The sequence below is a fragment of the Labrus bergylta genome, chromosome 15 (genome assembly GCF_963930695.1).
Source record: "Labrus bergylta chromosome 15, fLabBer1.1, whole genome shotgun sequence".
Classification (NCBI taxonomy): Eukaryota; Metazoa; Chordata; class Actinopteri; order Labriformes; family Labridae; genus Labrus; species Labrus bergylta.
In genome coordinates this window covers 2,891,861-2,905,595 of record NC_089209.1, presented here as the reverse complement: position 1 = coordinate 2,905,595, position 13,735 = coordinate 2,891,861, and the positions used below count along the sequence as shown (strand labels likewise).

Genomic DNA, 13,735 nt, shown 5'->3' with positions numbered 1-13,735 from the left:
AAATAATAAAAACTGCGTTAATGTGAGATAAAATAATTGTCAGCGATAATTAATTAATGAGTTAATGTGAAAATAACGCCTTAACGTGCCCAGCCCTAAGAAATAGAATATAGAATAAAAATAGAAATTGAAATAGAATAAGAAGAAATAATGACCAAAGCGCAGAGTATCTAAATAAATAATAAAAGTCCTTATTTGTTGTTTTTTTAACAAGAGACTTTAATGTTATAAAGTCTAATGTTTAATATGTCTACACTCATGCACTTTAACTTATGTCAATACTGTCCATTTACAACTCTGTTTTTGCACATTTACATTTAATCTTTCTTATTTAAGACTAGTAATGCTAAGTTAAATCCTGGTTGTATATATTCTCATTCTTAGTTTTGATATTTTTAGTGCTTATTTACTTTGTATTTAATATTATATTGTGTTTTTTGCTCATATTGTGTGTTTGGATAACCTGCTGCTGTAACGCCTCAATTTCCCAGTTTGGGATCAATAAAGTATTTCTATTCTATTCTATTCTATTCTATAAAAGAGTCTCTAATGCTCATTTTTTTTAATGAATCTTTCCAAATTAATATGATTTCTTTCAAATTTAGATCATGTGCTTAATTTCCTTTGGCCGTCACTATTTGATTGATTGATTGTTCTTTTTTTATGTGTCATGCTTACAAAGCGCCCAATCCTCATTTTTATTTATTTCATTTCATTTGACATTTATTTTACCAGGAGGAGATTCTCTTTGAGATACAACACCAGAGAGTCCTGGCCAAGACAGCAGCATACAAGAGTTTCAGACAGAGAACAAAAGACAGACGATAAACAAATATTACATCATTGAACCAATCAGGAGCTTTAAGCAGAGAAACATGTGATACAGTCGTCAAATGGTCCTTTAGGCTGCTTTTAAAATCTTTGAAGACAACTCATGGGTTTATAAGACACCAGAGATCCAACCCCAGTGGTTCAACAATTCATAACAAGTCATCACAAAGCTGCATGCTCCTTTAACAGCTCACTAAATAATGTATTTTATGTAACATATTATGGGAATCATCTTCCCATTATGACCAATAAAGGCCTATTGAAATCATAGAAGTTGACATTTTCTAAATAAGGAAAATGCCCTGCACTATGCTCATCCTTTAGACCTTAGGATTCCTCCAATAAGAATGTGTACTTCAGTCTCTGAGCATTTCTTTCATCTTCTGAGCTCCACAGCAGCTCCGTCATGTGTGCTGGGTGTTGACTTGTGAAGCTTTTTTAGGGTCTGCAGATGTTTCCCATGGGAAGGAGCACATCAGGACTTGGAGCTGCGCTGGCTGAGAGCAACAACATCGACTGACGGTGAAATCAGAGAGCAGCAGAGACGTTTGTTATTTAGAGAAGATTAACATGAAACACCAGAAATATGTCTGATTAGATAAAATATCATTGGATCACAAAATAACAAAGCAAACCCTCTGACAATGAATTCATTCAAGGACTTTGGTTAAACTGTTTAGAAATGTATTTTTTTCATTCACATTTGCTTTTAATCTTTTGACAGTTTGATAGATTCCACCATGACTCAAATCTGTGTTCTCCTCTTTGTTTGGCATGTGGCCTTTAAAATCAAAGCAAAGTTAAAAAGGAGAAATGATTAAACGAAAAGAAGTTAAAGCATTTATAAAAAAAAAAGGAGAACATCATTTGTTACCGTAGCCTAATTAATCTACAACTCTCTGCTTTTTCCCGCCTTATTACATCATAAACAGTTTTGTCTTGTGTTCAATTGGTGCCAAACTATGATTGTAGGAATTATATGAAATGGTACAATCGGAAATTATCACTTGTTTACGTTTGAACTTGAAACGTGATTTATCAAAGTTAAAGTGCAAAATGTCTGACGGAGCCTGAATGCAGCATTATGAAAACCTGATGTGGGCGGGGCTTTCCTCTCTAACGGTTGGACTACATGACAACTACAGACTACATGTCACATTTGAGTGTTGAAATATTTTCATTACCTTTCGATCTAACTTCATGGTGCTGATGTCACCTGTAGAGTTTCAGACTCTGGTGAACAAATGTAGTCTGAGTCTGGACTTCCTGCAGAGAACCGGAGGAAGGTGTGCACTCACCTGGGAGAATACTGAGTCGACATGAAGGTACTTATTACATTTCTAAAAACCTTCTCTGGAGAGACAAGAAACAGAAGAGTCTGGTCATTCAAGTTATTTTTCTTTGAACGTGTGTCTTCTTATGGAGGCTACTTTATATAAATGAAGTGAAGATGAGAACTTGCTCATGATTTAAACTTAAGATCAATCACTTCCTTTAGGACAAATGCATATTTTTTCCTGCAGCCTTTTTCAGGTGCAACTTGTATTTCCTTTTTTTCATTTCATGTAAAATCAGAAATCAGAACTTATCCCTCAGAGAACAATGAGAGCAGTTTTGTTTCACATTGTGGCCACACTGACACCTGCTGGTGAGCTCTTGTAAATGCAGCTCAGGGAAATCTGATTTAAGGTGCCATTTAATACAAAACGATCTTTAACTGCAGGTAAAAACTACAAATCAAAACATATTATAAACAACCTTCACACCCCCCCCCCCCCCTCTCCTGTATTTTATTGCTGTTCTGTGTTTTTATTTGATCTTAGCTTTTTTTATTGCTACTATCTTTTTTTAGTTATTTACATAATCTGAAATCCTTGTTCCTCTTGGTCTTTGTTTTACTGCTGAAGCTGAATGGATAAACTCTGATATTTTGTTAAACACTGCTGGATTAAATTAGGAGCATGTAAACACACAGGGTTACCTGTTTAACCCAGCTGAATGGGTCAAATATTCAACCCACACCGTGGTTAATTGTGACGATACTGCTGGTTGAGAAATGTTCTCTGTTGTAAACAAGTATCTCTCTCAAACCGCTCCTCTTCCTGGAATGAATCGTAGTTCTATCAGCCCTCCCTCTTCTTCCTGCTCTCAAACACAGCCTGCTGCACTCTGTCCTCATACCTCCTGGTTCCCTCCCCTTTAGATCTACAGTTTGAGGATGGGTGTAACCAACAACACCTGCACAGTCACATGCACAGACACATGCTTTGTAGATCAGAGGTGAAACTTGTTTTCAGTTATGAGGAAGTGAAACTCAGACAGTCGTTGTTACCGAGAGGAGAAATGGCGCAGAAAGGAGTTCAGCTGGATCGGGAAACCTTCTCTTGTTCGATCTGTCAGGATCTCCTGAAGGATCCGGGGACTCTTACCTGTGGACACAGTTACTGCATGAAGTGTATTAAAAGCCACTGGGATACAGAGGATGAGAAGACAGTCTACAGCTGCCCTCAGTGTAGACAGACCTTCACAGCGAGGCCTGACCTGAGGAAAAACACCATGTTGGCAGATTTAGTGGAGGAGCTGAAGAAGACTGGACTCCAAGCTGCTCCTGCTGATCACTGCTATGCTGGATCTGAAGATGTGGCCTGTGATGTCTGCACCGGGAGAAAACTGAAAGCCTGTAAGTCCTGTCTGCAATGTCTGGCTTCTTACTGTGAGAAACACCTCCAGCCTCATTATGAAGCAGCTCCATTTAAGAAACACAAGCTGGTGGAGCCCTCCAAGAAGCTCCAGGAGAACGTCTGCTCTCGTCATGATGAGGTGATGAAAGTATTTTGTCGCACTGATCAGCAGTCTATCTGTTATCTCTGTTTAATGGATGAACACAAAGGTCATGACACAGTCTCAGCTGCAGCAGAAAGGAGCGAGAAGCAGAGAGAGCTGGAGGTGAGTCGACAAAACATCCAGCAGAGAATCCAGGACAGAGAGAAAGATGTGAAGCTGCTCCAACAGGAGGTGGAGGCTATCAATGGCTCCGCTGATAAAACAGTGGGGAACAGTGAGAAGATGTTCACTGAGCTGATCCGTCTCATGGAGAAAAGACGCTCTGATGTGAAGCAGCAGGTCAGATCCCAGCAGCAAACTGAAGTGAGTCGAGTCAGAGAGCTTCAGGAGAAGCTGGAGCAGGAGATCACTGAGCTGAAGAGGAGAGACGCTGAGATGAAGAAGCTGTCACACACACAGGACCACAACCAGTTTCTACACGACTACCCCTCACTGTCACCACTCAGTGAATCTACACACTCATCCAGCATCAAGATCCGTCCTCTGAGGTACTTTGAGGACGTGACAGCGGCTGTGTCAGAAGTCAGAGAGAAACTACAGGACGTCCTGAGAGAGAAATGGACAAACATCTCACAGACAGTGACTGAAGTGGATGTTTTACTGTCAGAACCAGAACCAGAACCAGAGCCCAAGACCAGAGCTGAGTTCTTAAAATATTCATGTGACATCACACTGGATCCAAACACAGCACACACACGGCTGTTATTATCTGATGGGAACAGAAAAGTAAGATTAACGAGTCAGATCCATCCTTATTCTAGTCACCCAGACAGATTCACTAAATGTTGTTTTCAGGTCCTGAGTAAAGAGAGTCTGAGTGGACGTTGTTACTGGGAAGTGAAGAAGAGAGGAGGAGGAGTTTGTGTAGCAGTCACATACAAGAATATCAGCAGAGCAGGGAGTTTGAATGAGTGTGTATTTGGACGTAATGACAAATCTTGGGCGTTAGATTATTTCTTAAACAGTTGTAACTTTTATTACAACAATGTCAAGACTCCTGTCTCAGGTCCTGAGTCCTCCAGAGTAGGAGTGTACCTGGATCACAGAGCAGGTATTCTGTCCTTCTACAGCATCTCTGAAACCATGACTCTCCTCCACAGAGTCCAGACCACATTCACTCAGCCTCTACATGCTGGACTCGGGTTTGGTTGGTGTCCTGGAGCCTCTGCTGAGTTGTGTAAACTGAAATAGACAGAAGTCATTAACGAGACAGATGTTTAACTTGCTGTGTTTTAAATCTTCAACTTGATTTTTATCCACGCTCGTTGCTGAGATCTGATCGTGGTCACCTGTCAATCAAACTTTATGGACGGTACTTTGACCTCTTCTCGTCTGTTCTGTAAATGTTTGAGTGTCTTTAAGTGACACTCCTTCCTGTGTCTGTTTAGCCGTGGACTCTTTCACTGCTCAGGATGACTTTTGTTCACCTGAACTGACATTTCTCTGAGTGATAAATATCAACTTCTCTCTGCTCTCCATGTTTGATTATTTGTTTTCATACATTTATATTTTCTGTTGTTTCTGTTCTGATTCAGGAGTCTGAAGAGAGAGAGAGAGAGAGCAGCAAACTTTTCTTTCATGCTGATTTTCTCTTCTCACCACTTTGTACATTTGTAGAAAATCTATAAAATCACACTTAAAGAAATGAGTTAGTCAGAATAAATGTTGTTGTTCATATTCAAAGTGATGTAAAAATGTCCTCTGAGGTGTTTTAAAAATGTAATCCTCCTGATTAAATCAATAAGGAGATAAATCATTGTTTTCTGTGAGTGGAGATTCTGATCAAACAAAGTGATTGTGTGGATGAAGTGAATGTGTTCATGAAATGATTGAACACACTTTACTGATTTGATGTGTGAACAAACTGAAGTTTGACATCCTGAATAAACTCACATGAACTAAATGTTTTCTTCTGGTCTTCATTGCAAACGTTCAAGCGAACAAAAAATAAATAAAATCCTGCTACTGTTTGTACCCGCTGAGCTTCTGTATTCAGGAAGTTCAGCAGGAAATAGATGAAGTCAAATAGAGGGGGAGGAGCTACAGAAGAGAGGAGTAATGACCAGGTTAAGTACTCTGCATATCACTGGAAAACATTCATCTGCTCTTTGTGAGGTATGCAATCAAGCAGAAGCAGGTGAACATGTACTTACTAAATGTAGGAAGTATGTAACACATAGACAGAACAGGAAGTCAGAAATGGAGAGAGAGAGGGACTTGTAAGAAGAGAAAAGTATTTTGGAGGGTGGTGAAAGAGGGAGAGGCCGAAGATGCTTGTTTAAATCTCTTTTGAGAACAGGTCTGTTGAGGGATATTTAAATCCAGCAGATGGCAGTAATGACTCTTTTCTGATGTCAGCTGCCAAAGAAGAAGAAGAAGAAGAAGAAGAAGAAGAAGAAGTATTCAATTACAAAATCAGCTTTAAATCTAATTAATATAGATGTAAAGGTACCATTTGTAAAACCTGAATACAGAAGTAGAATCAAAGAAGGTCTTGAGTGGGAGTGGAAAGAAACTTTAGGAGAAGGAAAAAAAGAGGCAGACATTATTTTAATCCACAACCTTTGATTAGGAAGTCTGTCAGTTATTGTGGAAAGTTAAAATAACTCGACTGAGGCTGGGTCACTGTGGGTTAAACCAATATTTACACTCTATAGGAAAACATCCCAGTGGGCTGTGTGAGTGTGGCGCTCCTGAAACAGTTACACACATATTATTCATGAGAGCAACCCATCCGGGTACTTTGCCCAAACGATGCCGGCCCCGCCCCTTTCTGGGTGAAATCATTCCATCTGAATGAATGGAGGTTAATGGACAAGTTGGCGTCATTACCGATTTAAAGTCTTAAAAAATGAAAACCGTACTTTAAAACTGCAAGTATGAGCCTAAATCTGATGAGCAGTGATGTAAACATTTAAAATATGACATTTCTGAACAGAGATCGGCATCATAACGGTATAAAATGAACCGTGTACGTGAGTGTATGTTCAATCTGCTCAAACGAGTCATCAGAGGAAACTGACTTTAAACACCTGATGAGTCATTATTAACCGAGTTACCTGAGAGGGATCTTTATTTTTAAATAATCTTTATTTGTAATAGTTTCTAACAGTGTTCAGAGCTGTAATGGAGAGGTTACAGACGTTTACATAAACTCTGAGTTATCAGCTGATTTAGAATAACACATGTAAAGTCACCTGGATGATATTAAAACCTTTTGTCTTCATACCTGAGTGTAAATAATGATGAGTGGGGCGAGACGACGTGTTATATCGAGATAGAGAACTTTTTATTTTGACATTTATTTCTCAGTAAGAGGATTTGGTGTAGTGTTCCTTCGTTTAGAGACATTTTCACCAACATATTTATGAGACGTGACAGTTGAAACGTTGTTAATACGTTAGTGAATGAATGTGTGAAGAATCTGTTAACAGACGATCGCTGCCTTAAAGCCAGCAGGAACACGACAGAGGTCCCACAATTTACCACTTTAATCCTCATCCTCATGTTAATGGCACAAACTGAGTCATTATGATGAAGCTGGTGAAGTATTGTGACCTCTAGTTTTGCTTGTTTCTCATTATACTGAATGTTGAAACAAACAAACATGAAACACAACAAATATAAAGTAGGGATGCACAGATGAATCAGTTCAACATCAGTAGCCTATTGGCTGATATCGGCCCTGTTGGTCCCAAATCAATTTAGTGCTGACTATCCAGTACACTTAACTACTGATTCAGAGAAGAGGTTTTTTATTGGTCAAATGATAAAGTGACCTGTTGAACAAACTCTGACCTGTTTTTATTGTCAAACATGAGAGAAAATGTTGGCATTGTGGGAGTTTACGAAACAAAGATCGGTATCGGAATCAGCATCGGCTAAATTTTTATTTCAATATAAATACAAAATGAAAAGTGAAGATGTATAACTTACTACATGGAAGTATTTTAAGTAATGAAGATTAACTCCACGTTGACCAGCTGCAACATTAAAGAGAAAAACATTTTAATGCATCAATAACTTGAATTAATACAATAATAATAAAATCGTATTTCTCTAAAGTTGGTGTGACAGGTTGAGGTCTTCTTCAACTTTTGGTGCTTAGCCTAAATCCTATTTTCAATTGAGCTATTTTTTTTAAATTTAAGTAAAATAAAACCACTGATTTAATCATTTTTATGAATTAAAATAAAAAGAATGTACTTGAATTGCATTTCGTGTAATGAAGTATTTCTACCATGAGAGGGCGCCACAGAATAATCTGATGAGAGTCCAGGCAGTGATCGTCTTTGACTGGAACAATGACTCACTTAGAGATAATAAAACAGTCCACGCAAAACTCTCACAAACTACTTTTAAACATCGACACACTTCCCTTAAATTGTATAAATCCAATCTTCTAACAGAGTTTTTCCAAAGTGTGAAATTTGTACTTTTACTTGTTTCGAGTCTTGCTGTTAGTTTGCGTGTAGAAATGTTGGATGTCCGGTCACTGAAAATTCCGTCAGAGTGAGACCTCTTTGTGTCTCATCTCCTCTCCGTTGTGTAATGCTGCATTCAAGTGCTGCTCGGGTGGTCCAAGTTTGCGAGTGGGGAAAAAGTTGATGTGCAATACGTGAATGAATAAAAAGTATTTTAACATTAACAAAACATATTTAGCCCCTTATGTGATGACTATTCTGACGTCAAGTCGGGCACCCAATTCTTTTCCGAGTTGTTTACAACTTGAGGAGGTGTTCATGTGTATTTTACAACTGGGAAGTTCCTCTTTCCGATTTATCCGACCCCACTTGAACGCAGCATAATAGGTGGTTTGTATCTGTGTGTGTTCGTCTCTCTGATAATCAGATCCGCATGAAGCTGCTGCTGCTCGGTCGGACTCTACGCCCGTCAAGAAGTTTGAAGTTTTGGAAACAACGGAGACTTTTAGAGTCATTTAAAAAGTGTAGCTGTTCAGTCTTGTCTTGTTTTTCTCTACTTCACCGTCCCGGACCCACGGGGGACCGAGGAGTTTCTCCAGACGGGACCGAAACTCTTCGCCTAGCCGTTAGGATGGAACTTTAACGAACAGTTTGTTTTTTTGATCCGTCTCCATGGAAACGGAAGCCCCGCCCAAATCCTCAGAGGTAACGGTGTCTCCAACTTCTTTAAATATGTATTAAAAACAGCCCGATAAACTTAAAGAGGACATGTTATCCCCCTCCTCCACCTTTTCAAACAGTCCCCTGTGGTCTAAATGAAACATCTGTTCTGTGCTTTGTTCAAAATATAACATGAATCAAGCACCAGAGGAGGTTTGTGACCCTGTAGAAACCAGCTCTCTCAGAACGCTCCGTTTTGGTGTGTGTGTCTCTTTAAATGTAATAAGCCCCGCCCCCTGAGTTTTCCCCGGTAGACATCACTCCTCTGTAGAGAGAATAAAAATGACAGACATGTAAAAGTTTAGCTTTAGTCTGGGGTTGGAGTCCATAGGTGGAGATACCAGGGGAGGGGAGGGGATTTTTTTTGTTTTTTACCAGAATCCCACTGTGACATCACAAGAGCCGTTTTCACTCAGGATAAAATTTGGATAATTTCTGGAGAACTGCTGTGGAGATTGTCCCGACCTAGCACCTGGAGACTTTCCCTGTCAGACGGGAGGGGGGGGGGGGGCAGGGGGTCTCCGGAGGTAAGACATGATGTAAAAAACAACAAGTAGCAGAAGAAGCAACAGAATCCACTACATGGCGCTATAATGAGAATATTTATCTTTATATCATTGCTATGTGTAATCCAACAGAATGACAACAACATGCTGGAGAACAGAAAACACAATGCAGCCGTTTAAATACGTGCACAGAGATCGTAGTGGTCGTGTGCAGACTCTATGCACCGTGCAGAAGTCACAGTATAGAAACCTCACTCCGCCCTCCTATTGGCTCCAGGTGAATTATCCGGAGAATGTCCTGCGGCGTTCTCACATCAGCTCACTCAGACTTGCTGCAGACACACTGTAACAGTGGATTTTTCACAGTATGTCCCCTTTAAAACAAATGATCACAGGCTTTATTGATATAAAATCTAACATTTTCCTGGTTGCCTGAATCCCAGTATAACCCTTTGAAAACATAGATGAGAAATACAATTACATCACTAAAATGATATAAGTAAAGCATCTACTTTTTGATATTTCTGTGTGCATGATGGGGCTGGGCAGTTCATCAGGATTTTATTGTTATCGTGATATGAAAAACACATTGTGAAAGTCTGAATTTATCACAATAAATGAAATAACAAAACACTTTACATGTAGTCAAGCGATGCTTTCTCACTCAGCATGTGTACATTTGACCAGCTGTATGGAGGCCTGTGAGTAAAGTTCATGCTTTCACACCTTTTTGATGCATTCAGGTGAAGCTGACTATCATCTACTCTAGGATTAATTAGTGCCACATCAGTGGAGAGAAACAACATTATTTTGGGGGGATTTAGAAGAAGAAGAAGAAGAAGATATGAATCCCTCTGGGGAATTCAGTTTTACACTCTGTTGTTGAACATGCTTCACACACATAGACTTAAATACACACACATGCACAAACAGGACATGCACTAATGGAGAGATGTCAGAGTGAGGGGGGCTTCACACACAGCCCATGTTGTAGTCAAGACCACACTAACCGACCAGAGTGCTCCGGGACCGAGACATTTAGGGGTCGAGACCGATTTAAGACCAAGGCAGGGCGAGACTGAGAGAAGACCAGAGAAATCACAGAAAAGTCATCAACTTGTGTGTGTCAAATTCAGAGCGTATTACCGGGAAGGTTGCAGCCGTAACCGGGGGATAAAAAGACCGAGACAAGAACGAGTACAAATGCTTTCGATTCCGAGACGAGGCCGAGACCTTCAAGAAGATTTTGAGTACTACAACATTACACACAGGTTTACACACAGGTGGTCTGTAAAACATGGAGAACAGCAGACAGACAAAGAAACTGAGTTAAAACTAAAATGCACTCTTTACATTTGTTATCTCATATCTTTCTCATATGATGATTGATTAGTGGGTTTAAGTGTTTTAGTTGTTTTTTTAAAAGGCTTGAATTCTTATTCTTACTCAAGCTGTAAGCACTCATGCATCAAACATTTGACACATTCCCCATGTATGGAAGCTTTAGTCCTCGTCGCTGTGGCTGTTGTTTCATATCCAACCTCGACTCTTTGCTGAATGTCACCCCCCCCCCCCCCCCCCCCCACTCTCTCTCCTCCCAGGTAGATTCTAGGTAGCTTCTTAAACAAGAACATTTTCTGGGTCGTGTACAAATCGAGACATTTTTGCACGTCCCCTTTGCCTTTTGAAAAGAACGCTGATTGACGTTTGCCTCCTTGTATAGATCAAATATCTTCTCCTTTAATCCAGGGACAACAGATTGGTTGTCTTCTTGCAGGTGAAAGGTGAATGTGTTCAGTATTTTTATGTTTTGCTTATTCTATATAACAAGTCAAACTAAGTTGTGTTAAAGGGACACCAGAATGTTTTGAATAATTACAACACTCTTCTCTAATATGTCGTCTTTTATTCTCAACAGATGAACCCTGTGAAGACAGGAAGATGAAACAGAACATCTGCAGAGTTTCCTGGATGTGTTTCTGTTAACATCACGATCCACAGCTTCATGCAGCCGGGGGGGGGGGACTTGTCAGATCTTGGCCCTCAGCGTCACTTCTGTTGTTGTTGCTTTTACCTCAGAGATGCTCAACAGTCAGGAGAAACCTTTCTTGCAGGATTTTAGTGATTCGAGACAAACAAGGCGCCGGGAGATGCTCGCCTGATTAATACGCCTTTTGAGCATTCTGAGATCATTTTTGGATGTTCTTAACGTCCCGGGACGTCCTCCTCCTCCTGCCCCGGACGACGTCACAGATAGCAGCCGATGTCTGCCGAGAACAGCCCGCCCCTGCCGCCGGCCTCCCCGCGGTCTTTCTCCGCACTCCCTCAGAATGCCTCTCCGCCGACCCCGTCGCCGTCCCCCAGCCCGCCCGCCACCCTCTGCAGCCGGCTGTCTAACGGCAGCCAGACCGCTCCCAGCCCCACCAACTCCCGGGGGTCCATCCTCGGGGTCTCCTTCCTGGTGCAGATCGGACTGACCAGGGAGACGGTCACACTTGAACCCGGAGACCACTCGCTGTCCGCTGTGAGGGAGCTCGTCTGCTCCATCGTGGACCAAAAGGTACGTCTGAAGACTTTTTTTTCTAGAAGTTCTGGGCTGGTAGATTTTACGCTGGAAAACTTTACAAATATTAAATTGTATTGGGACACAGATGACCTTTTTTTAAAAGGGCTTAAAAGACACTGTGGGGACCGGACTTTAAAATATGTTTGCACATAAGCCTGATAGCTGTCAAGCCCGATGGGAAGCTTTGGGGAGACAGATTCTGGCTGCTGGCCGCCAGTTGATGACCACTGGCCTAGCGGTTAGGTGGTGCCCCGTGTACGGTGGATACAGTCCTCCAACTGGGCGTCCTGGGTTCCAGTCTGACTTGTGGCTCCGCCTCCTTTTATCCTTGAAAACATGAGATCCTGAACTCTCCTTCATGTCAAAGCCTTTGTGAACTGAATGTTTCAAATCAACATATAGCTAGCTAAGTACTCTTTTTTTAATTCATTCCCACTGTGGACCCTTTCTCTTCTTACTACCTTGTTTTCTCTAGTGGGGCGCTTTGTACTCTTACAGTGCAGGGGGATTGAAAGTTCAGCATCTTCGTTTCACCTGCTCAATCGGGACGTTACTGCGAGTTTCCGCTTCACAGTCTGCAGTTTTGCTAGCGAGCGAGACCTTCACTTTGCAAAGTGCATCTTCCCTTTGATGCCAGAATCTGAAGAATTTGAATTGCACTTAATGCCTAATGGAGTGTGCATTCAGCGAACACGTTAACAGCATCCCGGAGCAGAGATGACTGCTTCATTGTTCCTGATTTTGGAGCTTAATTTCATATACTTGAGGATTTTGATGACTTAAATTTGATCTGGTGAGAATAACAGTCTTCTCTTGTAGAACAAACATAAAATACACAGACTTTAAACATGTTAACATGTATAAACAAGTAAAAAAGACTTTTGCACATTTTCTCCTTCCTGACAATTTGCTCGACTGCTACTGGAGTAGAGAACGTAAAAGGGCGGGACTTAGGAAGAGCATCGCTAGGACAACGTAACATCTTGTGAGAAAAAAAAATCAATATCTGCCTTTCATCATGATCTGGCTGCTATTTCGTTTTACCACTTTAGTTTAGTGTTGGAGTAAACGAGCTGATTCTCAGGCTTCACGTTCAGACATCTGTTCTCAGGCTTTATCTCCCACCATCTACTGGTTTAGCGCTCTGACTGACATGCCACCTGTTGGACTGTACCACACACATTTCCCACTCCTCCACCAGCACACAGTCACACACAAACATAGCTGCACACACACTGCACCTATAGGTTCATCTTTATTACACAACAGATGATCTGAGATTGTGCTGGTGACTCTTGTTATTACCTCTCCATCTTTTCACTGATTGGCTGGTTGATTGACGCTCTGGACCTACCTTACCTTCCACGTCTCTTATTTAGAGGAAAAGGTCTTTTTCCTCAGGGAATGCCACTTCCTGGTTGGTGTTGGTGTTGCTGTGTCTGCGCTCCTTACCTCCTATTTCACAGCTTTGTGTTGAATTGGAGGATCTTCAGGGCGGGTTGGTTTGTTTACTGTCGACTCATCTGCTCTTCCTGTGTTTAATGTCTGATAGATAAACCTCACAGGTTGAGAGAGAGCAAGACTCATGTTTCATAACTCTGTGAATCTTCTTTTGAAACTCTTCTTTTATGACAGTAATCTTTAGAATCTTTGTCTTTAGAGTAAAAATGTTTTTGGTGCATTTTATTGCTCTATTTGGACATGATAGCTGAAGAGAGACAATTGGGAGGAGAGGGTTGGGGATGATATGTGTCTTTCCCAAAGTGATGTCCTTAAGCTGGAGACTGCAAATGTTTGTCTTGGAAACATTTGAGACTTTGAGTAAACACACTGAGGTACTTTCC

The 13,735-nt window shown here is 40.9% G+C and overlaps 2 protein-coding genes across 4 annotated transcripts in view; both read left to right on the top strand.

Annotated features, from left to right (window-relative positions):
• The window catches only part of LOC110000254 (serine/threonine-protein kinase D3), an 84,255-nt gene that overhangs the window by 38,936 nt on the left and 31,584 nt on the right, over positions 1-13,735 (top strand). For 2 of the 3 annotated variants that reach the window (XM_065964017.1, XM_065964014.1), the window contains exon 2: positions 11,244-11,885. In XM_065964017.1, the coding sequence (XP_065820089.1) occupies positions 11,589-11,885 (297 nt within the window). In that variant the 5' untranslated portion in view covers positions 11,244-11,588. Of the gene's footprint in view, positions 1-8,495; positions 8,805-11,243; positions 11,886-13,735 lie in introns of those variants that run through there. The other variant, XM_065964016.1, reaches the window with a different exon arrangement.
• Positions 2,998-5,578, top strand: LOC136182745 (tripartite motif-containing protein 16-like). The gene has a single exon (XM_065964018.1). The coding sequence runs from the start codon at positions 3,082-3,084 to the stop codon at positions 4,864-4,866; it is 1,785 nt and encodes a 594-aa protein (XP_065820090.1). The 5' UTR covers positions 2,998-3,081; the 3' UTR covers positions 4,867-5,578.